We start from the raw sequence: 23,607 nt of genomic DNA, 5'->3' as shown, positions 1-23,607 counted from the left end.
TAACCTGCAGGACCTATGGCCTCATTGGCCTGAGAGAGTACGGAACACATCATAACTAGAAGTTCTAATGACATTCGTGGAGACACGGCACATCAAGAGCTCTACGCGTTTCGTGGCTGAAGCCACTCATCAGGAGCAGGCACGTGTAGTATCTATGGATTAGGAAAAAATTGAAAAATGAAAAACAAAAAAAGTTGTAGAAGCAAGGTTAGGGGTAAGGTATCAAACCACCGTAACCAAGACTTACTTGTTCAAATTGGGCATGCTGAAGGTGCAATGGCAAGGCCCCACAGACAGTCCGGGAAATAACTCCACACCGGGAGCTGAGGTGGGCAGCCCCACGGACATGGGGAGGGCGACACTCACGGCGGGCACGGCAGCCGAGGACATTCTGAGAGTGAAGGGACAGTGATGAACAAAGAGATGTAACAAACACAGGAAAGAAAAAAGAAAAGAGAAATAGGAAGGGGGGGAAAAAAAACCAAAGAGAGGGGGAAGGAGGAGGGGGGGGGGGAGGGGAAGAGGAAAGAAGAGACGGATGGAAGAAAGAAGAGAGAAGAGGGGAGGAGACACAGGGAGGGGGGAAAGAAGGGATTAGTGGGGGAGACAAGGGAAAAAGAAGAAAGAAAAGCAGGGGGAAAGAATCAGGAAAAAAGGGGGGGGAAAGGAACTGGAGAAAGAGAAAAGGAAGGGAAAAGGGGGGGAAAAAAGAAATATGAAGAATAAGGGGAGGGAAGGGAAAAGGGAGGGAGAAAAAGGGAGGGGGGGAAAGAGAGGGGAGAAAAAGGGGGGGAGGGGGGTGAGGTGAGGACAAAAGGCAAGGAGGAAGGTAGGTGGGTGGACAGTGGGGGGTATTGTGAATAAGTAAGAAGTGGACAAGTGAAGCCAGAAAGGTGTAGTGGTGATGAAACAAAGGAAAATGCCAATATACCTGGTGGGTAGAGGAACCCCATAAAGGGAACCAGAAAGACCAGTGAAACAATCCATGTAGTGAATGGTGTGTGAAGAGCCCCGAGTGCCGTGACCAGCCGGGGAGCGCCCTTAAATACCCCCATTCTAACATAATTAATCCATGGATTCCAGACACTCTCTCAAATTTTGGTGTTTTTCTTTATTCTGACTAATTCTCATTATCCCAGGAAATTATGGCTTTAGTTAACGCTAGAGATACATATTGGGGTTTGTCCTGCACTTTTTTTTCAGCAATGGGCAGAGCTAATAGCACTTATACCTTTTCAGTGTTCTGTCAGAAGTCAGCCCCTTCACCTTGCAGCAGGCTCTTGCAGAGAGAGCGAGAGAAAGCCTTCCTTAATGGGTGACCCATTTTATGTTGAGAGCAACCTTACCAGAGCCTTTGCACCCTGATGTTTTCTTATAGACCTACTGATAAATTGAATCCAGCACCTCATTCCTACTTGTTTCAGGTTTTTTATTGTTGCCATTTTGCACTATAAGTAGAATTACTCTGTGTCTTACCATTTTTCATTAGGACGGAAAGTAATGGGAAATCCGATTTTAAAGTGTTGTAGTTGGTACTGGAAAAGAAGATGAGGAGACATCTTTCAATATAACCTGTTTTTGGTGACAACTCTGCAAAAGCAAATGTCTCACTATGGACTAATTTCATCACATTTCCTGTTGTGTTTCCAGGATAAAAAGTAGGAAACAGTGAGGCAAAGGCAGCTAGAAAAAATGAAAACAAAACTGGGATTGTAACTACGGTATTCCCTACGCTGGGCCTTTGAAAAATTTCTATGATTTTGCAGCCACATTTAAGCATGTGGACAGAACTGCGGTCTTCGCTCTGTGCGGGTGTCCTGCCTCAGCAGTAATATATGTGTAATTCTTCTTGTAGTCAACTTTGGAAAAGCAGAGGCCCTAATATGAGTGGTTAGGACTGTAAATATAGTCAGCGTGCAGAATTTTAGGCTCACAATGTGGTGTTCCCAGAATAGTAGATTAGAGGGAAACAGAGCTGCGCACAGGGGAGTGAGCCATGCTGTCATGAGAAATGACAAAGTCTGGTGCAGCCAGTCTCTTTTTTGTATGTGATCTTTGATAAATTTGTAAACCTAACTGGAGGGTAACCCTAACAATGTATTTCTCCTTCAGGACTCGGCTTTGGGAAAACCTATAGAAGTTTTCAGATTCCCAAGTGACCTGAGTGCATATGACAGGCGTGTGTGCTCCTCCATGCACTTTACATCGACCAATTGGGTTACCCTATCTGACGGGACAGGTACCCTCTACCTAGTTCACATTGCAAAGGCTGACCATCCCGCTGGAAAATGGGACGTAAGTATTCTGCTTTATATACCCCATTCATCTATTTGAATTTAGGAAGGACAAATTGTCCTTGGTGTGTACTTCATATCTGTGTGACAGAGGATAAATAAAAACAAGGTCATCATTACTGTGAATTGTGTGTAGCTTTTCAATACTATATGAAGAATTATGAATCCACTAGTTTTTAACAAAAATCTATAAAAATTATTTGGCCAACAGCTTAAAGTGACCCTGTCAGAGGGTTAATAAAACCTGCATTTGTGGTTCTCTAAAAAAGGAGCATTATACTTGCCTATCTGGTGGCTCATTTTATGAAACTTCACTTTGTAGCAGAACTACTGGCACTAATCCTATTTGGGCTGGTCAAATAGGTCTCCCTGCTGGATGCCATTGTTCCCCCTGCTGAGCTCTAGTCACTGTAGGACACAGTAGTGATGCAGGGGTTGGCGGGAGAAACCAAAGCAGCCAGCAAGGGGGGCAATGTTCCACAAACCTGGAAGTGTATAACTGATTGGTGCCGGAAGCTCTGCTACAAAGTAAAGCATCAACAAATGGGCTACTAGACAGTTAAAGTGCTTGTAAACCTGGATAGTCAAATGCAAACAGAACACTAAATCTAATAAAGAACAAGAGCACAAATCATTTGTGCATAGTATGGCAGGTAGAAGAACAGCCTGTTATCTGTATTCCTCCTGACTGTACTGATTAAAAAAAAAGACCTAACGCCACAATAAAAAATGGTGCTGCCACACCCCTTCTCTTTTGACAGCTTGTGTAATGAGACACATGCATGAGCCTGTGTGAAGGAAAAGTCTCTGCAGAGATTGAAGCCAGGTGTACTTTAATTTCTAATTTCCTCAAAGGATACAGGTACAAAGCTCACAAAGAGAGAGACATTAGGGAATACAGAGAGAGAGACTCTGTGATTAGGTAGGAGGGGAATAGTGTTGGGTCTCCGCCCCACAAGCTTTGGTGCTATGCCACACCCACAGATTGACAGATTTCTGAGGGCTACAACCAAATGGGGATGACTTTTGAGAGGTACACGATGTGAATTAGGTTATAAAATCATTATCTACTTGTAACGAGCCCCTTTGCTCGCTCGGTTCCACTCTCCCGACACTCCTCTGCTGCTATAGAATCAGATTGCAGATCGCAACATCGGATTGTTCGGTCATCCAATACTCTGGGATTAGAACTACAGCTATGTGCCGTTCTAACCCAGTTGTGATAGCTCAGGACAAACACCAAGCAGGCTGTATGTAAGTTCAAACAGGAATCTCTTTTTATTGCAAAATACAGGCTCTTTTATACACTAAAAGTGGAGGTGCATACCTCCGGCTCATATTACTCTGAACATACACCTGTGACCAGAAACCTAATTAACATGGGCTAATTAACTAATCCCTTTAGACAGCCTAGTTGACTCAGACATGACCTTTTATATTCAGAAAACACAATCAACATTATCGCAAATCAACACAGACTCTCTTCTTCACACAATAGCAGATTTAATTAACACAAACAACAATGGGGATCTAATGACTCTTAGATCCCATAGTAGACGTATTTACAATACACATTCTAGCAGGCAACAGACAGACAGGTGGCTGGAATTGACATCAGCGTCTCCTAACAGTATTTGTCCCAGCATTATGAATCAGCCACTATTCCAAGCTTCATGACAACGCCCTCAGATTGGCAGATTTCTGAGGGCTACAACCAAATGGGGATGACTTTTGAGAGGTACACGATGTGAATTAGGTTATAAAATCATTATCTACTAAACTGCAAAAGAATGGGGTTTTGAGGTTTAGGGTTTACAACCACTTTAAGTACAATGTTTTCCCTCCCCGTCTTTCAGGACAGCCACATTGAGAGACCTTGGCTCCTCCTCTTCCTTGGAAACACTGCGCCAGCCCCCATAAATTTACAGCTCCCCCTGCCAGCCTCAGTTATTTGTGTTTCGCCCGGTGGGGAGACACTGCGCTAGGAACCAGGTCTAGGCAGTCAGGGGACTGGGGGCTATATTTTTTCGGAAGTCCCTAACTAAGAGACAGGTGTCTCTGGGGCTGCGGCAGGCTACTTACTGGCCGCATCTCGTCCGCCTCCCCCACTTCGCCGAGCGCTGGTGGAAGTCTGGGGGGGCCCTCTTTCTCAGCCACAGGGCTGTTTGCAGGGGCATCTCTGTCCCCCCTGTACAGGGTACAGGCCGCAGTGGAGCCGAGCGGGCCGTACGGCGGGTGACGTCATTTCCGGCGGGGAGGCGGAAGTGCGTCCTTTGACCCGCGACTTCCGTTCCGGGTCGCGTGGCGCTAGAGGGCCGGGCACAGGTTGGAGAGGAGTTTGTTCACTGCACAGGCGGTGTGAAGACTCCACAGGCCGCCCACCAGCATGTCCGAAGCAGATGCCAAGACAGCGTTCAGCGATGCCAGCTCCAGCCAGCCTAAGGTAAGGGTACCCTGGGGAAGGGTTCCCCCTCTACCCAGGCTCTCCCTCCCCCCTTATGGTTCCTGTAGTGGGGGGAGGGGAGGGAACCCCCTCTAGGTGGGCAGAGGGGGGGGGGGGGGAGACCAAGTCCCTCATGTTTGAGGAGGAACTTGACTCTCCCCGTGGTTGTTTTTCTGTGTGAGGTTTTGTGGGATTTTGATTGGTGCTTTTGTGTTTTTCCTTGTTTTCCAGAAATCTTCTGAGAAAAAAACCCAACATAGCTCTAAGAGAAAGTGTGCCTCCTGTAGGGCTACCCTGGGGGAGGCTTGGAAAAAAGTCCTATGCAAGAACTGTATTGATACTTTGGTAAATGAGAGAGCTTCTGAACAGGAGTCAGGGTTAGCAGCATCAGTTAAGGAATTAGCCTCAACTTTCCAATCTTTTAAAACCCTGTTTAAAGGGTTACAGGTCCCCCTTAAACCCTCACCTGCAACACAGAATACAACCCCACTTTTGGCACAGGTCTCTGCATCTTCCCTTCCTAGGGCCACTACTTCAGCAGAAGTGGCAGGCACTTCCAGAGAGGAAGCTAGGGAGGAACCAGACAGTGCTACCTCCGGTTCTCAGGATGAATTGGATGGGGAGAGTAGGGACGGGGAGTGCAGAAGGCCCTCAAGGTACAAGTTGTCCCTTGAGGAGGTAGAGGACCTCCTAGGGGCTATCTACACCACCCTGGGTATCCAGGAGGACAAAAAAACCCTATCTCTCCATGACCAGATGTATAAGGGCTTAAAGGAACAGAAAAGAAAGGTATTTCCTGTTCATGAGGTCCTAATAGATACGGCCAAAAAAGAATGGCAGGATCCCGAACGGAAGCCCTTCTTTTCTGGGTCTCTTAAAAGAAGATTCCCTTTTTCGGATGATCCTGCCTCAATCTGGAACAAGAACCCCAGATTGGACGCAGCATTTTCGCAAGTGTCCAGACACACAGATCTGGCCTTCGAGGATCTGGGATCTCTGACAGATACCATGGACAAGAGAATTGATTCCCTGTTAAAGACCTGGGAATCAACTCTAGGTAATCTGAAACCAGAGATGGCAGTCACGGTTGTGGCCCGAAACCTCGAGCACTGGCTGACACAAATCCAGGCTCATATTGTGGCAGGTATGGCAAAGGAGACTATTTTGTCGACCTTTCCAGCAATCCTAAGAGGCATAGCTTATATAGCGGATGCTTCGGCTGAGTCAGTGCGCATGTCTGCCAGGACTGCGGCACTTGCCAACTCAGCCAGAAGAGCTCTCTGGCTCAAAACATGGCCAGGCAACAATGCCTCAAAAATTAAACTTTGTGGTATTTCGCTGACAGGTGATCTGCTTTTCGGCCCAGGTCTTGAGACAGTGCTAGACCGTACCGCCGATAAAAAGAAGGCGTTCCCAGTGAAACGTAAAACCCCGAATCAACCCAAGAGGGGGTTTCGTCCACAAAAAAAAGGCCTCCCAAGACTCAGGAGAAGAAGCCTTGGAGCCAAAGGGGTAAGGGCAAAGGAGGGGCGATTTTTCGCCCTCCTGAGCAACCCAGTAAGTCCTAGTGACTCGGGTCACAGTGGGGGGAAGATTGGGAGTCTTCCTTCCACAATGGGAAGTAATCTCTCCCAACCAATTTATCCTGGGGATCATACGAAGGGGGTACTGTCTAGAGTTTACAGAGACTCCGCCACATCAAAGCCTAATAACGCTTCTGCCCATGTTCTCCCTAGGGGCATTAAAGGAACTAAAACAACAGAATGTAGTGTGCAGAGTTCCAAAAGAAGAAGGGACAGGCTTTTATTCACACGTCTTCGTGGTGAAAAAACCCTCGGGGAGTTACAGGTTAATTCTAAACCTGAAACCTCTGAACAAGGTGATTGTCTACAAGAGATTCCGGATGGAATCGATATTCACTGTCAGAGCGTTACTACCCCAGAACTGTTACATGGTGTCACTGGATTTGAAAGACGCTTACCTCCACATCCCCATTGCGGAGGCCTTTCAAAAGTTCCTACGCCTGGCAGTAAAGGTAGAAGACGAAACTATTCACCTGCAGTTTCAGGCGCTGCCATTTGGCCTATCCTCGTCACCCCGAGTTTTTACGAAGGTCTTGGCAGAGGCCATGGCTTTTTTGAGAATCGGGGGTATCGATTATCGCATACCTAGACGATCTTCTTCTCTTCGCACCATCCTCAGAGCAACTAACCAGAGATCTGGAATTAACAGACAACCCTGAGAGGGCTAGGATGGCTACTAAATCTGAAAAAATCGAGCCTTATTCCCGCCCAACAGATTTCCTATTTAGGATACCTGCTGGATTCTACTCAGCTGAGAGTTTTTCTCCCACCAGAGAAAATTCGAAAGCTAGACCAAGCAGTAACATGCCTTCAGAGCAAACAGCAGGTATCAATACGGGTGGCCATGTCAACCCTTGGCCTACTAACGTCTGCCATTCTGGCAGTCCAGTGGGCAGGCCTTCACTTCCGTCCCCTGCAGCCACTGATTCTAAAGATGTGGGACCACAACCAGGAGTCCTTAGACAATCTGCTTTCGATCCCTCCTCGGGTCAAAAGGTCCCTTTGGTGGTGGAGGAAACGGATAAATCTGTCACAAGGGTGCCTGTGGATCATTCCAGTATCCAGAGTGATTACTACGGATGCAAGTGGCAGATGCTGGGGGGCACATCTGGGACCTCGGTTGGCGCAGGGGACATGGGAAGAGGAGGAGCTCAAAAGGTCCTCCAACTGGAAGGAGCTAAAAGCAGTTGGTCTGGCGCTCAGAGCTTTCAGGGAAGACCTACTGGGGCAACACATCCAGGTTCGGTCAGACAACTCTTCGGTCATTGCTTATATAAACAAGCAAGGTGGCACGAGAAGCGGGGTTCTGTTAAGCCTAGCCACAGAGATCCTCGGCTGGGTGGAAGCCAACGCTCGGTCTCTTTCAGCAGTTTTCTTGAAGGGAAAGGAAAACATAGTGGCCGATTTTCTCTGCCGGAGGCAACTGAGAGAGGCCGACTAGGCACTCAGTCAGGAGGTTTTCGATCTCATAGTCAAGAGATGGGGCCTCCCAGAAGTAGACCTATTTGCCTCAAGAAGCAATACAAAGACCCCATATTTCTTCTCTCTCAGAAGGTGGGAAAACGCGCTAGGAGTAGATGCCCTGACACAAAGCTGGCACTTCAGACTTTGCTACGCCTTCCCACCTCCTTTGCTTCTACCAGCAGTCTACCAAGCAAATTCCAGGCAGAAAACACCACACTGATCTTAGTGGCTCCCTACTGGCCCAAGAGAGCTTGGTTCTCGATCCTTGGTCGGTTTGCAGCGGAACCTCCCTGGCTCCTTCCGACCAGAAAGGATCTCCTATCACAGGGCCCCAGTTCTTTGTCCTCAGGTAGGCCGCTGGAACTTAGCCGCCTGGCTTCTGAGGAAGAGATTCTAAGAAGCAAAGGCTTTTACGATCAACTGGTATCCACCCTTCTTGACAGTAAAAAGGAGGAGACGCGCTGAATCTACCAAAAGGTTTGGGGGCGCTTTAGAGCTTGGTGCCAAGAAAACTCCTTTAAGGTGCAGAGCCCTATAGCAGTCCTGGAGTTTCTGCAATGCGGGGCTGATAAGGGGTTGACCATGAGTACCCTTAAAAGCCAAGTGTCAGCGCTTAGCACGTACCTAGAGAAATCCTTGACCACCAAGGATTTGGTGGTCAGGTTTTTCAGAGCCCTTTCGAGACAGAGACCAGTGCAGGGCCCTTCCTTCCCTAAATGGGACCTTTCCCTGGTCTTACAGGCTTTGACAGAACCCCCTTTCGAGCCTTTAGAGGAGGATCTAATGTATATGGCTGTGTTTTTGGTGGCTGTGACCACAGCTAGGAGGGTCAGTGAAATGGAGGCCATCTCAATTAGACCCCCCTTTTGTGTTATGTTTTCGGATAGAGTCGTTTTTAAGACTGACCCGGCTTTTTTTTTTTACCAAAGGTGGCTTCGAAATGCCATAGAAGCCAGGAGGTAATTTTGCCAACTTTTTGTCCTAATCCCTCAAGTGAAAGGGAATTTAGGTTTCATACCTTAGACGTCAGGAGATGTATCCTACGTTATTTAGAGCTGACAAAGACTTTCAGAAAGTCAGACACTCTCTTTATTTCTTTTTGCAGAGCAAGAAAGGGACAGAAGGCGTCTAGACGCACCATTGCCAGATGGCTTAGAATAGCTATTACTCAGGCCTACAGGCTAGTGGGTAGAGAAGCCCCCATGGGAATCAAAGCACACTCTACCAGAGCTATGGCAGCTTCACAGGCGGAAAGAGCTGATGCAACGCCAGAGCAGATTTGCAAAGCAGCCGTATGGTCCAGTTTCACCACATTTGTGAAACACTACAGAGTGGATCTGGTATCAGCAAATGAGCAATCCTTTGGGCGAAAGGTATTGCAAGCTGTTGTCCCACCCTAAGTGGTAAGTGCTCGTCTATCCTCTCAATGTGGCTGTCCTGAAAGACAGGGAGGGAAAATTCAAGTTACGCTTACCGGTAACGTCTTTTCCAGTAGTCTTTCAGGACAGCCCTAGTACCCACCCGAATTTTTGGGGGGTCTTGAGCAAGACCGAAAAAGGGGCACAATAGTAATATATGATGGTATGTTATTAATGTGTTCTTGTGTCTCCCCAGCTAACCGGAGTTGCTCTAGAAAAAACTGAGGCTGGCAGGGGGAGGTGTAAATTTATGGGGGCTGGCGCAGTGTTTCCAAGGAAGAGGAGGAGCCAAGGTCTCTCAATGTGGCTGTCCTGAAAGACTACTGGAAAAGACGTTACCGGTAAGCGTAACTTGAATTTTCTTCACAGGTCTCTTCAGTTGTAATTGTTAACTCCTTGGCGTGTTCACTTTAAAAATAAAAAAAAATGTTGCTGTAATACTCGCCTTCTTTCTGGCCCAACAAGCACTCCATTCTGTCCTCCAGTACTTCTTCTGCAATGATACCCAGCTGTAGTGCATAATAAAGAGAATTGGACTTTTGTCCCTCATCCAAACAATCTAAACAAGATTGGCCACAGAAAGGAGATAAAGATAAAAGTAATTTTTATTAGAAAAAGATTAAAAAGCTGGAATAAAACCCAACAAAGAGAGAAAAAAAATATATTCTCATGCAAGTAAAATAACATGTACAAATTAGAAAAATCTAGTCCATACAGTGGTATGATATGGTGTTGTCTGTACGGTCAACGTTTCAGCATTAACTTGGCTTCTTCTTTCTAATAAAAATTACCTTTTATCTTGCATGTCTCCTTTCTGTGGCCGATTTATAGTCTGTCATTGTAGGATGCTGGGGTTCCCCCCGCCCAGCTATTTCTATTAGTTTTGATACCCAGCTGTATTCAGCCCATTTACTGTCAGGACATTATGAATACTCCCACCTCTTCTTCCCCAGGGTTGCAGATTATGATGCTGCAGGAAATGGCCCTGACGTCCTAACGTGTGTGCAAATCTCTGCTTCATTGAGGTTTGCCAACTCTAGAGCAGAGGAGAAAAAACTCACTAACGTGACTGGTCAGAAGACAACTGGGTTTAAGTTATATTTACAAGGAATTTTTTTTTATTTTACCAAAAAAAAGGTTTTGTTGAAGGAGGTTATCCAGATTACAATATCATCTTCTAACATATGGGTAGTTCCGTGAAAACAAAACGGCATTTGTTATAAATGTATGTAATACAACTTATGTAGAGGCATAAACAAACCACAAGAACTATTAAAAATAGTAATTATGCCTAACATCCAAAGGGGGTTTATATAACCAGTTAAACCAAATGAAAGCTCATCTGTAATGGGGGTGACTGGTTAGTGTCACTCTAAAGGGGTGTTTCAGAGGGAGAATCTAGTCACAGGTTGGATGTTAGTACATATGCCTAGCAACTACGTCAGGGTGTTGGAGGATATATGGAGGGAGGTAGGTAGATCAGAGGGGAAGGAGTGAGGTGAGGGAAGCAAGGGGTGTGAGAAGAGGTTCAATCAGGGGCGATGATTCCTCTGTCTCCACCAAAAGCCCTAGTCTATCTTCTTGTCTGTGCAGTTGTAAGTAGAAGAGGAAAGTTGGTGAGTATATTAGTGATAAGCTCATGGTAGATTATCATGACACGAGTCCTCCCTGACTCGTCTCTTGGGTAGGGGTGGGGGGGTCTTGTGTCAAAGGTAAAGAGTAGGGCCTGTGTGCAGTCTAGCTTATTTAATGTTGACTTGCTAGTTCGGTGAGACAGTGTGCGGCTGACCCAACAGTGTCCTGTATTCATCTGTTCGGAAGTGCGCCCAGCAGACCCATGTGTGCGAAAATTTAGATGGGGAATCTTTAGGGCTATGGATTAATTATTCCTTCTCTGCAATTTTTACATGGAATTTTTTTAAAAACCGGGCACAGGGAGTACAGGACTTACCTTTTTGTTATTCATATAGTACAGGACTTACCAGTCTTAACCATGGGACAGAGAAGTAACTAGAACCTTCAGAGCCCCGGCGCAAGAAACCGTGAAGAGCCCCCCAACCGCCAGGGCCTTTTCCATCGATCTTGGGGACATTCATTTTATTGGGTGCCCTTCTAATCAATGCCACTCAAGGTTCTGCATTTTGGTGTGATTTTGAGTGCAATGTTAAATCACAAAAGTCACAAGGAAGTTGCAAGCAAGTTGATGACTTTGGGGTCACAGCATTGTGAACCAAGCCTTATGGTCCTGGAGCAGGCACCCTCATGTCATGAGGCTATAGGCAGCTACCTTTTTAAGTCATTGGGTGCTGGCAAAAAAAAGATGCAGAGACATCCCCTTTATAAACCCTACCACTCCAAGCTAGCCTTTTCACAAAGAAGATACAGCGCAGCCAGATGGTCCAAATGGGGCTGTGGCGGCGCTTTCCCAGCGCTCCCCGCATGACGGGGACAAGACTAAGGACTCTGTAAATAAACTCCCTAAACCGGCCAAATATCCTCCTATGGATCAGCCCCAGGACATGCGATTCTGTGCCCACAAACTGCCACAGACCACGGAGAAGGTGGATGGGGGGCGGAGGCTGCACACTCTCCTCTGCTTCCTGGTCCATAGCTAATGGCGCTGGAGAGTGTTTTTTAGCCCAGCTCAGACGCATGACCTGCCCGACCAGCAGCTCCTTGACACAGAAGAAACAGGATATATCTGACCAGCCCACATTAACTGTGATCCTCCGGGCAGTGAACAAATGTACTGCCTCGGTAGACATGTTGAAAGACCAATTTGGGGGACTAAAGGAGGCGGTGACGCTGATCAGTCAAGATTTACAAGCTATACTTTTTGCTAGGGAGTGATTTCTTAGCAATATAAACCATGGAGAAATTTGCTTTGAATATTAAAAATGAATTGTTTTGTGGTGCTCAGATGCAGTGTAGTTCCACTTTAATATTAGATGCAGAAGCTTGTGTGAGGATACAAAGATGTTCTGTTGCTCGTATTTATTATTTTGTTCTATTGTGCACACTGGACATTTTTCTTCTACAGCTCGTTTACACTTGCTTCAAAACATGACTTCGGACACACTATTGTGCAAAATGACTTACCTGTGCAATAGATAGCGGAGGATCGCCATTTGGCCAGAGGGGGGAGCCAATCAGCGGGTCTAGTGGACGAGATTTCCACCGGGACCCGCCATAGTTCCCCAGAGAGGCAGAACGGTGATCTGCCTATGTAAACAAGGCAGATCGCCATTCTGACAGGGAAGAACAGTGATCTTGTGTTCCTGCTAAGCAGGAGCACTGATCTCTGTGTTCTCCCAGTCAGTCCATCCCCCACACAGTTAGGAAGCATCCCCTAGGGACATACTTAAAGAGGAAGTAAAGTCTTCCTTTTTAATTGTACCTACAGGTAAGCCTATAATAAGGCTTACCTGTAGATACTGTAAATATATCCTGAACTTGCACCGTTTAGGAGATATTTTACCATATACGCCGCCGCCATCATTGGTCTGAAGAAACAGCTACCCGTGCCATTTCATCCGGGCCCTGTGCCGTGACCGGTGGCTCCTGGCCGGTCACAGCGCCGGAGTACTTGAACCCAGAATAAACACGGGGGAAGATGTCAGCCGTCTCAACAGTGTGCGAGCGCCGCTGCGGGGCCTTCAATCTAAGGTTAGTATTTCATAAGGAACTAGTATGCGATGCATACTAGCTTGTTATGCCTTGGTCTTACAGATGTTTTTACAACCTCTTTAACTCTTTGATCGCCCTTGGTGTTAACCCCTTTCCTGCCAGTGTCGTTAGTACAGTAACAGTGCATATTTTTAGCACTGATCACTGTAATAATGTAATTGGTTCCCCAAAAAAGTGTCAAAAATGTTAGGTCTCTGATTTGTCTGCTGCAATGTCGTAGTCGGTAAAAAAAAATAAATGACTAAAAATGCCAAAAAAAATACCATCGTTTGTAGACGCTATAACTTCTGCGCATTTTTTTTTTTTTTACCAAAAATATGTTGCAGAATACAAATTGGCCTAAATTGATGACTAGGGCCAATTTAGACAGGATCCAATTAACCTACCAGCATGTCTTTGGAGTGTGGGAGGAAACCGGAGTACCCGGAGGAAACCCACGCAGACACAGGGAGAACATGCAAACTCCAGGCAGGTAGTGTCGTGGTTGGGATTCGAACCAGCGACCCTTCTTACTGCTAGGCGAGAGTGCTACCCACTACACCACTGTGCCGCCCCTATATATATAAAAATACCCTGCAAATGCACATATATATGTATTCAGGTTTATCAGCCTGCAGTTTAAATGAAAAAAATACCTATGAGTGAGCAGGTGGCTAGGTATAATTCACTCATATATGGCTACAGATATCAATGGATGCCGAAATGGATGAAAAAAAACCTCCTACTAATTATTAGAAAATTATATAAAATGGTATAACCCAACTAAGGAAGTGATATTGTATGAAGTGGATATTAAAATGTGAGAAATATGTGACAACAAAAGAACAAAACTAGTACCATCCTATAATATATTTAAATAAAAGATAAGGATTCCAAAAATCTGAAAAAAATGCCACCCTTAGCAGGAAATGTTCATAAGGGCATATGTCAAACGCTGGTGTGAACGGCTTCTATGCCTCCAATGTGCATGTGGAGTGGATCCAAACAATATACCAAGGTTGAGGTGGACACTGAGATAATAATGGACAGGATTTTCAGAATTATAAATGGAAAGGCTGAAATACCCTTACCGGAACAGGTGGACTCACAAGCCGAAGGCTGTGAGTCAAACGAGCTTGTACCGGAATCCCGTAGGGATGGTTGGCACGGAAAAGGTAGATGCAGAGCTGTATCCGGAATCGGTAGAAATTTGTGGTAATTACTCACCAACCATCAAAATTGGATGTTCACAGACTTGGGACTTCCATGGTTATACAGCTAATTTGAAATTTGCAGACCCTGGTCACCGGTCCTCCCACATAAGGTGTATCTCTCAAAAAGAAAAAAGGAAAAAATGCCTCCACATGGTGTGAATCCGCATAAAAAGTTTTTTATTTAAAAAAAGTAATCTGACTCCCAAACAGACAAGGGTCAAGTACAAACTGACAGAATAAAAAAGCGCTTATGTAGGTAGTGGCTCAGCAAGCATATCGAACCCGATGCGTTTCGTCCGCATGGACTTCAACTGGGGTTTATGCCTGCTTGCCACTGATATGCTTATTTAAATATAAAATATGATAACAAACCCAAGACACCTGTTTTTCGCCATGTGGAGCCTAACTTCCGGGTTCACGGGAGTGACATCTATGTCATTATCCTATGGTAAAAAGTGAACAAATGAGAGATGAGGGGATAAACCAAACCTTGATCTCATTAACCAATAACACCTGTTCCTATCCGTCCGGCGGGCGTGGATGGTCATGTGCAGACAACGTGAACAACCAGTAGTCAGCCATTGGGCCAATCAAAGAGGCAAGGAGAAGGTCACATGGTAATATAATGACGGCTTATCTAGAGGCCAATCGAAAGATCAATATCCAACGATCCAGCAGCCATGAGTGACCATGCGCCGACAGCGCAAACAATTATAAACAATTATTGGTTGTCCTTTAGAACACACAGAAAGAAGCAGGAAGTAAACGGGTAATAGGTCTTGGAACGCATCTGCGGTGCAAGCCTCAAAAACTCTGTCTTGGAGAAATAACAAAAACCAAAGATGTATAAAAGTAAAGCACATAAAAATCATGGGAAATAATTATAAATCCCAAAAATAGGACACTCTGACGAGGCCATAAAAATGTGGACTATAAAATTGAAAAGTAAAATAAATGGTGACCGTAACGTCCGGAGATGAAACTCCACATAGCAATGACTGCCTGTACATTACATAAACATATATGCATACCGAACAAAACACCGATTTTCTCTCAGCCACACACAGGACGTGCGCCCAAAAGATGTTCACCTCCCCATGCAAGAAAGGAGGCTCCCCTTTATATAGTAGTAAATGATGCATGAAAGTCTAGTCAACCAGAAAGGATATATAATGTAGATAAAAAATAATAAACTCAAAATGATATAATGACAATTCCATGATCTGTAAAACGGATTGTAATAAAACAAAAATGGAGATAGAGAGAGAATTACCTATGTATTATCTCCTAAAATCTCAAACCCAAGCGAAAGAAGAAAAACATTTAAAATCAAGATTGATTAATAAATGCATAAATGTCCCAATCTATATTAAGGCCATGAGGCATGTAGCATTTTAATTGGTGTATCCAGAACGTTTCGAGCTTGGATACACCCCTCTTGAGCGACTCACCCCTCCAGTGTGGAATAAACTTATCAATAACTTGACACTTTTACCTATTGGATTCTGATTATGACACTGGAGGTGATGTTTAGGGACGCTATGATTAGTGCGTCCCTTTTTGATATTGGGTATGTGTTCATTTAACCTCACGGAAAACGTTCGTATAGTGCGGCGTACATATTGTCTTCCCCACAGACATATGATCAGGTAGACAATATACCGAGTTTGACATGTTAGGAAATGCTTGATCTGATATTCTTTCCCTGTAGATGTAGAGACAAAAGTTTCAGTTCTCCTCCGTCCGCAGACGCTATGGGCACATACGTTGCATCTGCGGCAGGGGAAGAATCCCTTCATATTATGAAAAAAGACCGAGTAATCGGGGGGCCGTTTACTTCCTGCTTCTTTCTGTGTGTTCTAAAGAACAACCAATAGTTGTTCGCGTTGTCGGCGCATGGTCACTCATGGCTGCCGGATCATTGGATATTGATCTTGTGATTGGCCTCTAGATAAGCTGTCATTATATTACCATGTGACCTTCTCCTTGCCTCTTTGATTGGCCCAGTGGCTGACTACTGGTTGTTCACGTTGTCTGCACGTGACCATCCACGTCCACCGGACGGATAGGAAAGGGTCTTATTGGTTAATGAGATCGAGGTTTGGTTTATCCCCTCATCTCTCATTTGTTCACTTTTTACCATATGATAATGACATAGACATCACTCCCGTGAACCCAGAAATTAGGCTCCACATAGCGAAAACAGGTGTCTTAGGTTTGTTATCATATTTTATATTTAAATAAGCATATCAGTGGCAAGCAGGCACTCACAAAAAAGGAGGGCGCACGACCTAGTGCATTACCACTGGTAAACTTTATTACAGGATACAGGATTCGGGGGAGCACCCCTTTCTTCAGAGCCTGAGCGGGCTCTGAAGAAAGGGGTGCTCCCCCGAAACGCGTTAGCCATCGGTCATTCGTACTGGTCTGACCCTCTTGACAATAGGTCCTGGTGTGTCGATCCGCAGAACAGCGTATTTGCGCCCCTGTCAAAGCAGTTTTTGATAGCTCATTTGTGAGTATATTTTTTTGCTGTTTTTTATCCTGTAATAAAGTTTACCAGTGGGTAATGCACTAGGTCGGTGCGCCCTCCTTCTTTTTTTTGTTTCTTTTTAGTTTGAATACCCATTGTTCAAAGGAGGGCTGCAAGACGTCAGGCATTTCCTCATTCAGGCGGTCGCACCACATATTTAGTCCCTGGACACCTGAGCGCAGGAGAGATTTCTACTGTTTTTGCTTTAAGCAGGCATAAACCCCAGTTGAAGTTCATGTGGATGAAACGCGTCGGGTTCGATATGCTTGCTGAGCCACTACCTACATAAGCGCTTTTTTATTCTGTCAGTTTGTACTTGACCCCTGTCTGTTTGGGAGTCAGATTAATTGAAAAAAAAAAAAAAAAAAATTATGCGGATTCACACCATGTGGAGGCATTTTTTCCTTTTTTCTTTTTGAGAGATACACCTTATGTGGGAGGACCGGTGACCAGGGTCTGCAAATTTCAAATTAGCTGTATAACCATGGAAGTCCCAAGTCTGTGAACATCCGATTTTGATGGTTGGTGAGTAATTACCACAAATTTCTACCGATTCCAGATACAGCTCTGCATCTACCTTTTCCGTGCCAACCATCCCTACCGGATTCCGGTACAAGCTCGTTTGACTCACGGCCTTCGGCTTGTGAGTCCACCTGTTCCGGTAAGGGTATTTCAGCCTTTCCATTTATAATTCTGAAAATCCTGTCCATTATTATCTCAGTGTCCACCTCAACCTTGGTATATTGTTTGGATCCACTCCACATGCACACTGGAGGCATAGAAGCCGTTCACACCAGCGTTTGACATACACCCTTATGAACATTTCCTGCTAAGGGTGGCATTTTTTTCAGATTTTTGGAATCCTTATCTTTTTTATTTAAATGCTACGAACTGATTACACTAATTTTCGGTTGGACCTATTGTATGGTTACACTATTTTAATAAATTTTTTACATGTATGTACACATTATATGATGGTACTAGTTTTGTTCTTTTGTTGTCACATATTTCTCACATTTTAATATCCACTTCATAACAATATCACTTCCTTAGTTGGGTTATACCATTTTATCTAATTTTCTAATAATTAGTAGGGGTTTTTTTTCATCCATTTCGGCATCCATTGATATCTGTTGCCATATATGAGTGAATTATACCTAGCCACCTGCTCACTCATAGGTTTTTTTTTTCATTTAAATTGCAGGCTGAAACCCTGCAAATGCACAGATATATGTATTCTATCTATCTATCTATCTATCTATCTATCTATCTATCTATCTATCTATCTATCTATCTATCTATCTATCTATACACTCACTTTTTTGAGTATTTTCGCTAAATCTTTATTGTGCAAAAGACCTCCAGATTCACATACTGGTTAGGTTTGTTCAATAACGGACACTATTTAGCGCCACATTTTTTGTTCTATTCACTTAGTATTTGGTCTATTTGTTATGTTGGCTGCTTTTTCTTTATAGTGGGTGCAGTATTTTCATCCATTTTTTAATAAATTGAAGCTTTTTAATTTTTTTTTTTACTTGGATATGGTTTTATAGCATAAAGTAGTAATAATAATTTATTATTATTATTATTATTATTATTATTTTTATTTTTTTTTTTTTTTTTTTTCAAAAATTGTCACTTTTTGTGTATAGCCCAAAAAATTTAAAAAATGCAGAGGTGATCAAATACCACCAAAAGAAAGCTCTACTTGTGGGGAAAAAGGATATTTATTTGGGTACAGCGTCGATCGACTGCGCAATTGTCAGTTAAAATAACGCAGTGCCGTATCGCAAAAAATGGGCTTGTCATGAAAGGGCCTGAAGTGGTTAAGTAGAAGTCCACCCTAAAACCCCTGCATGTATAGACTTCCACAATCTAACACCTAGAAATAGTGCCTGGAAACTGCCTCCAATTCATTTGAGCGTTTCACACTTGGGCGGTGCGCTTGCCAGACGTTAAAGTCCTACAAACAGCATCATTTGGGGCGGGTTTGGAGCGCTGTAAAAAGCGCTCCAAAAAGGACCCTGCTCATTGAAATTATTGGGCAGCACTTCCGAAGTGCCTTAAAAGCGCTTCGAAAGCATCGCAAAATGTGCGTTTTATTTTTAAGATCACATGACCTTAAAAAAATCGCACTGCTAACTCCTTAAAAGTGCTGCTAAAGCATTGCGAAAACGGCCGGCGCTTTAGTGCTGTTTTAGCTTATCTAGCCCTGTAAAGAAAAAATCTGTATACATTTTTTGAAGCCGATCCCATACTGAGCTGTTGGCTGCGGCTTCGCTGTGGAGGCGGGTGCAGAGGACATATCCGACAATGAAAGGGTGGACATCTACTTTAACCACTTAAAGACCGGAAGATTTGCCCCCTTAATGACCAGGCCATTTTTTGTGATATGGCACTGCGTTGCTTTAACTGATAAACTGATAGTTACGTGGTCGTACTATGTTGTACCCAAACAAAATTGATGTCCTTTTTTTTCCCACAAATAGAGCTTTCTTTTGGTGGTATTTGATCACCTCTGCGGTTTTTTTTTTTTCTTTGTACTATGAACAAAAAATAGTGACAATTTTGAAAAAAAAACAATATTTTTTACTTTTTGCTATAACAAATATCCCCCAAAATGTTTTTAAAAAAAACATTTTCTTCATCAGTTCAAGCCAATATATATTCTACATATTTTTGGTAAAAAAAAAATCACAATAAGTGTATATTGATTAGTTTGCGCAAAAGTTATAGCGTCTACAAACTATGCAAAAGATTTATGGCATTTTTATTATTTATTTATGTTTTTTTACTAGTAATGGTGGTCTGCGAATATTTTTTTTATTTTTTTTTTTGCGGTACTGCGACATTGCGGTGGACAGATTGGACACTTTTTAACACCTTTTTGGGACCATTGACATCTATACAGCGATCAGTGCTATAAAAATGCAGGGCAGGGAAATGTCACTGGCAGGGAAGGGGTTAAATGTGTTCCCGTGAGTGTTTCTTACTGTGGGGGGATGGGACTGACTGGGGGAGGAGACATATCGCTGTTCCTAATTACTAGGAACAAACAATCTGTCTTCTCTCCCCTGTCAGAACCAGGGATTTGTGTGTTTACAAACACACAAATCCCTGTTCTGGCTCTCTAGCCTGCGATCGCTGGTGGCCGGCGACGGTGGCGCGCACCTGCTATGGCTTTTAAAGGTGAAGACGTACCCATACATCGTTTTGCAGGAACGTGCCACTTTGCCGACGTTTATTGGCGAGAGCCGGTTGGCAAGTGGTTAAAGCTCTCTGAACGCCAGTCAAAGCAACTGTCACTAAATAAACTGGTTAGCTTACAGTCCTGTTTATTCCTTGCTTTTGCTTTGGCTTCACTTCAAAAATGATACCCCATGTCGCTTTAGTGATGATTCATAGCGTCTTCCAAACTTCCATAGAAGTCTGAGAAAGCTCTTTTGAAGCACCTGAAGCTTTTAACCAATTCCCGCCAGGAGGGCGTACATGGACGTCCTTCCATTTCAGTGGTTATACTGGGATGATGCCTGCTTTTCAGGCAGAGATTCTGAGTAAGACAGAAGTGATCTGTGTGGCTATTTAGCCACTTCTGTGGGTGACAGAAGGGGGGCCCACCCCCCTCCTGCCGCAGCCCCTCCTGGGCGCTCCGGTCCAATCGCGGAGACCGTGAGCAATGCGGCCGGAGCCGATGGCTGCCCGTTACAGAGAGAGAGGATCTGACGTCATTCCCTTCTCTCTCTAACCCTGGAAACTGGGAGTGATGAGCAGTTTATCGCTTCCGGTTCCACTCCTTTGTTTACCTGTCCAGCAACGGCCAGGTAAGTATCCGATCAGACTGATCTGTGTCTGATTGGCTACATGGGAGGCCAGAGGAAAGATTTGGGGTCGAATAGACCCCAAATCTTTCCATAAAGAGGACCTGTCACAGCCCATGCTATCACAGAGCCCCCCTTTTTCTTACCCGAGCCTTCCAGAAACGGGAACGAGCACAGCAGCTCCAGCCGCTGTCTCAGGTTCTCATTGGATAGATTAATAGCTGAAGGAGCCATTGGCTCCCCTTTGCTGTCAATGAAATACAGTGATGTGGGGGGCGGGGCTGAGTCCTGCTGTCTGTGTCAATGGACTCGGGAGCCTGCCCACACGAGTGCCCCCATGGAAATCAGCTCTAAGTGTGGGCACTCGAGGAGGAGCCAGGAGCGCCACAAGGGGACCCCAGAAAAAGAGGATGGGGGGGGGGGGGGGCGCTCGTGTGCAAAACCCTTGCAGAGAGCAGGTAAGCATAACATGTTTTGTTATTAGAAAAAAAAAAAAAAAACCTTTACAATCACTTTAAGAGGCTTTAGTTCAGCTTTAACTTCACTTTGTTTTGGAGAATTTACAGGTATGAGATATCAACGCACACACACACACACACGGCATCTGCCAAGCTACATTAAAGTTTCAAAAAAACACTGCCGAAGCATCAAAAACACATCAAAAAAGCATGTTGAAGCGGTAGACGCTTTAATGTGTGTTGAAGTCGTAGCAAGTGTAAAAACTTCAATTTGTGTTGCCTTGTACTGGAGTCATTTTACTTCTTTATTATTCCCTTGCTTACTATTGATTTGATTTTTTAAAACAACCTTTTTATTTTAAAATATTCAAATATATGCAAACCCAATCACTAGAATCTGATGTCTACTAAAACATGTTCATTTTAAAGGTCTTTTTCAATGTTATTAGCACTGGCGGCATTTCTGGGTGCGGAGGGACTGCCGATATTGCATTGCTGGTCCCTTTCCAGCTGGTCCCCTACCTTGCCCTTATGCCAGTGTCACTCCTGCAGTGTGACTGCGCTTAAGTACGTCCTTTTCTTTTCCTTTTTTCTTTTTCTTTTCCTTTTTTCTTTTTCTTTTCCTTTTTTCTTTTCCTTTTTTTCTTTTTCTTTTCCTTTTTTCTTTTCTTTTCTTGGTGGTGGGGTAAGGGCTAGAATTATCTAGGAGATGAGCTTTGAAGGCAAGTGCACTTTTATGAAAAAAATAAAAATGCACAATGTTTTGAAGGTAAAAAAATGTGCATGTATTTATTTTTTTTTTTAAATTGTGTTTTTTATTGAATATAAAACATGGTAAGTACAGAAATTGAGAAATGCAGAGAAAAGCACATCAAGTACAATGAAATTCAAAAGAATCAATTTTAGATCTAATAACAAACAGATCTAGTCCAAGACATGCAACTCTATCAAAGGGAATACAAAAGAGCCAGATCAGGGGGCTATAACCTAGGAGAGGTTGAGGGACTGAGATGTTGAATGGGTATGAGGGTATCGGGTTGGGTTTAGGGGTGTGATACCGAACTCAGATTTATCCCACAGATCCCAAACTTTATCAAATCTGTCCACTGCGTTATCTACCTGGGCTGTCATGTGTTCCATTCTGCGTATTTCGGTGATGACATGTAGAAACTGGTCCTGAGTTGGGGGGGGAAAGATATCACCGCTCCAGGAGTACTAGGCAGACAGGAAGTAAACTCCTTCTCGGTTCGGAGGCCGTAGGTGCTGGCAATTGCTAATAGCAATAAACAGTAATATATTCTGGACAGCCGCACTCTTAAATTAGCCTTGTTTGTTTGGAAAGGTTCACATCAAAATCAAAGGTAACAGCAGACAAAAGAGCTAACGTTTCGCACTAACGTTAGTGCTTACTCATAGCTCTGCTGTTACCTTTGATTTTGATGTGAACCTTTCCAAATAAACAAGGCTAATTTAAGAGTGCGGCTGTCCAGAATCTATTCCTGAGATGGGGGGAGGGGGACAACCAACAGATTGGGATAACTCGCTTGGCGGCCAGCAAAATATAGGAGGCTAAGTTGTTCAAAGCTTTCCCTAGTATAGAGAAGGGGAGACCTAGAAGGAGGTGTACCGGATCCAGCGGAAGGGATTGTTCCAATATACGCTGAAGGATGGACCAGAAGGGCACAATCAATTCACATTGCCAGAAGATGTGGTAGTGGGTGCCTCTGGATTTACCACACCTCCAACAAAGAGGAGAGAGGGAGGGATTGAAATGATGCAAGTGCTGTCGCTCTCTGCGTCACGCACCTGGATACTTTGGACATATGAGTCCAGATCTTAGACCATTGAGAAAGGGAGATTGCTGTTTGAGTTATATGGGCCCATTTTCGCACATAAGTGTGCAGATCCTCAGAGAGTGGAGAGGACTACTGCAGTAATTGGTACATGGTAGATACTAGCCGCCTTTGATGGGGGGGGGTGGGCCTTGGAAACAAAGGAGCTCAAATGTGGTTGGTTTAGGTAGAGTATGGGTCAAAGAGCTGGTGGATAGGTAATGTCTCACTTGGAGATATGAGTAAAACAGATAGTTGGGTATCTGGTGCTTAGACTGGAGCTCTGCAAAGGTCCGGAGCTTACAGGTAATTGGATGGGAGAATTGGCGGAGCTGAAAGAGACCTGCTTGAGCCCAGGGATCCATTTGGGTGTGGGACAAACTGTCTGGGATTAAGGGGTTATAGAGGACGTTGGTGAAGGGGGGGCTTGACAAAGAGAACCTTCTGGCACAGGTACGCCATATCTTTAATGAGAACAACATGGGGCCCAGGCATAGACTTTGAAGCTTGAGATCTTGGTGCAGTGAAGGGGACCAGATTAGGGAGCAGGGATGAGTGGGAAACAGAGCCCATCTCGATCTCCGACCACCTATTTGGTGGTGAAAGGCAAGAAGGCAAGACCAGGATATCACTGCACGAAGATGTGAGGCTATGTAGTATTTGTGAACATCAGGGGCCCCCAGACCCCTTCGGTTTCTGGGGGAGAAACCTTATTCCCCCAAAGGAATCTTAGGAACCATTGATCAGTTTCAGTTGAGACATGGGTATGGGAACTGGCAGGGTCTCAAAAAAGTATAGTAGTTTAGGCATGACCGACATTTTTAACACATAGATTCTACCTAACCACGAGATTGGAAGTAGATTCCAGCGAGTTAATGTGG

At 44.4% G+C, this 23,607-nt stretch overlaps 1 protein-coding gene across 1 annotated transcript in view; it reads left to right on the top strand.

The window, feature by feature from the left end:
- The window catches only part of NUDCD1 (NudC domain containing 1), a 266,321-nt gene that overhangs the window by 79,706 nt on the left and 163,008 nt on the right, over nucleotides 1–23,607 (top strand). Inside the window, exon 3 of the mRNA XM_073632155.1 lies at nucleotides 2,113–2,295. Coding sequence (XP_073488256.1) covers nucleotides 2,113–2,295 — 183 coding nt within the window. The remainder of the gene's footprint in view (nucleotides 1–2,112; nucleotides 2,296–23,607) is intronic.

The sequence above is a fragment of the Aquarana catesbeiana genome, linkage group LG05 (assembly GCF_042186555.1).
Source record: "Aquarana catesbeiana isolate 2022-GZ linkage group LG05, ASM4218655v1, whole genome shotgun sequence".
In the NCBI taxonomy this organism is placed as follows: Eukaryota; Metazoa; Chordata; class Amphibia; order Anura; family Ranidae; genus Aquarana; species Aquarana catesbeiana.
This window is presented reverse-complemented; position numbering and strand designations above follow the sequence as displayed.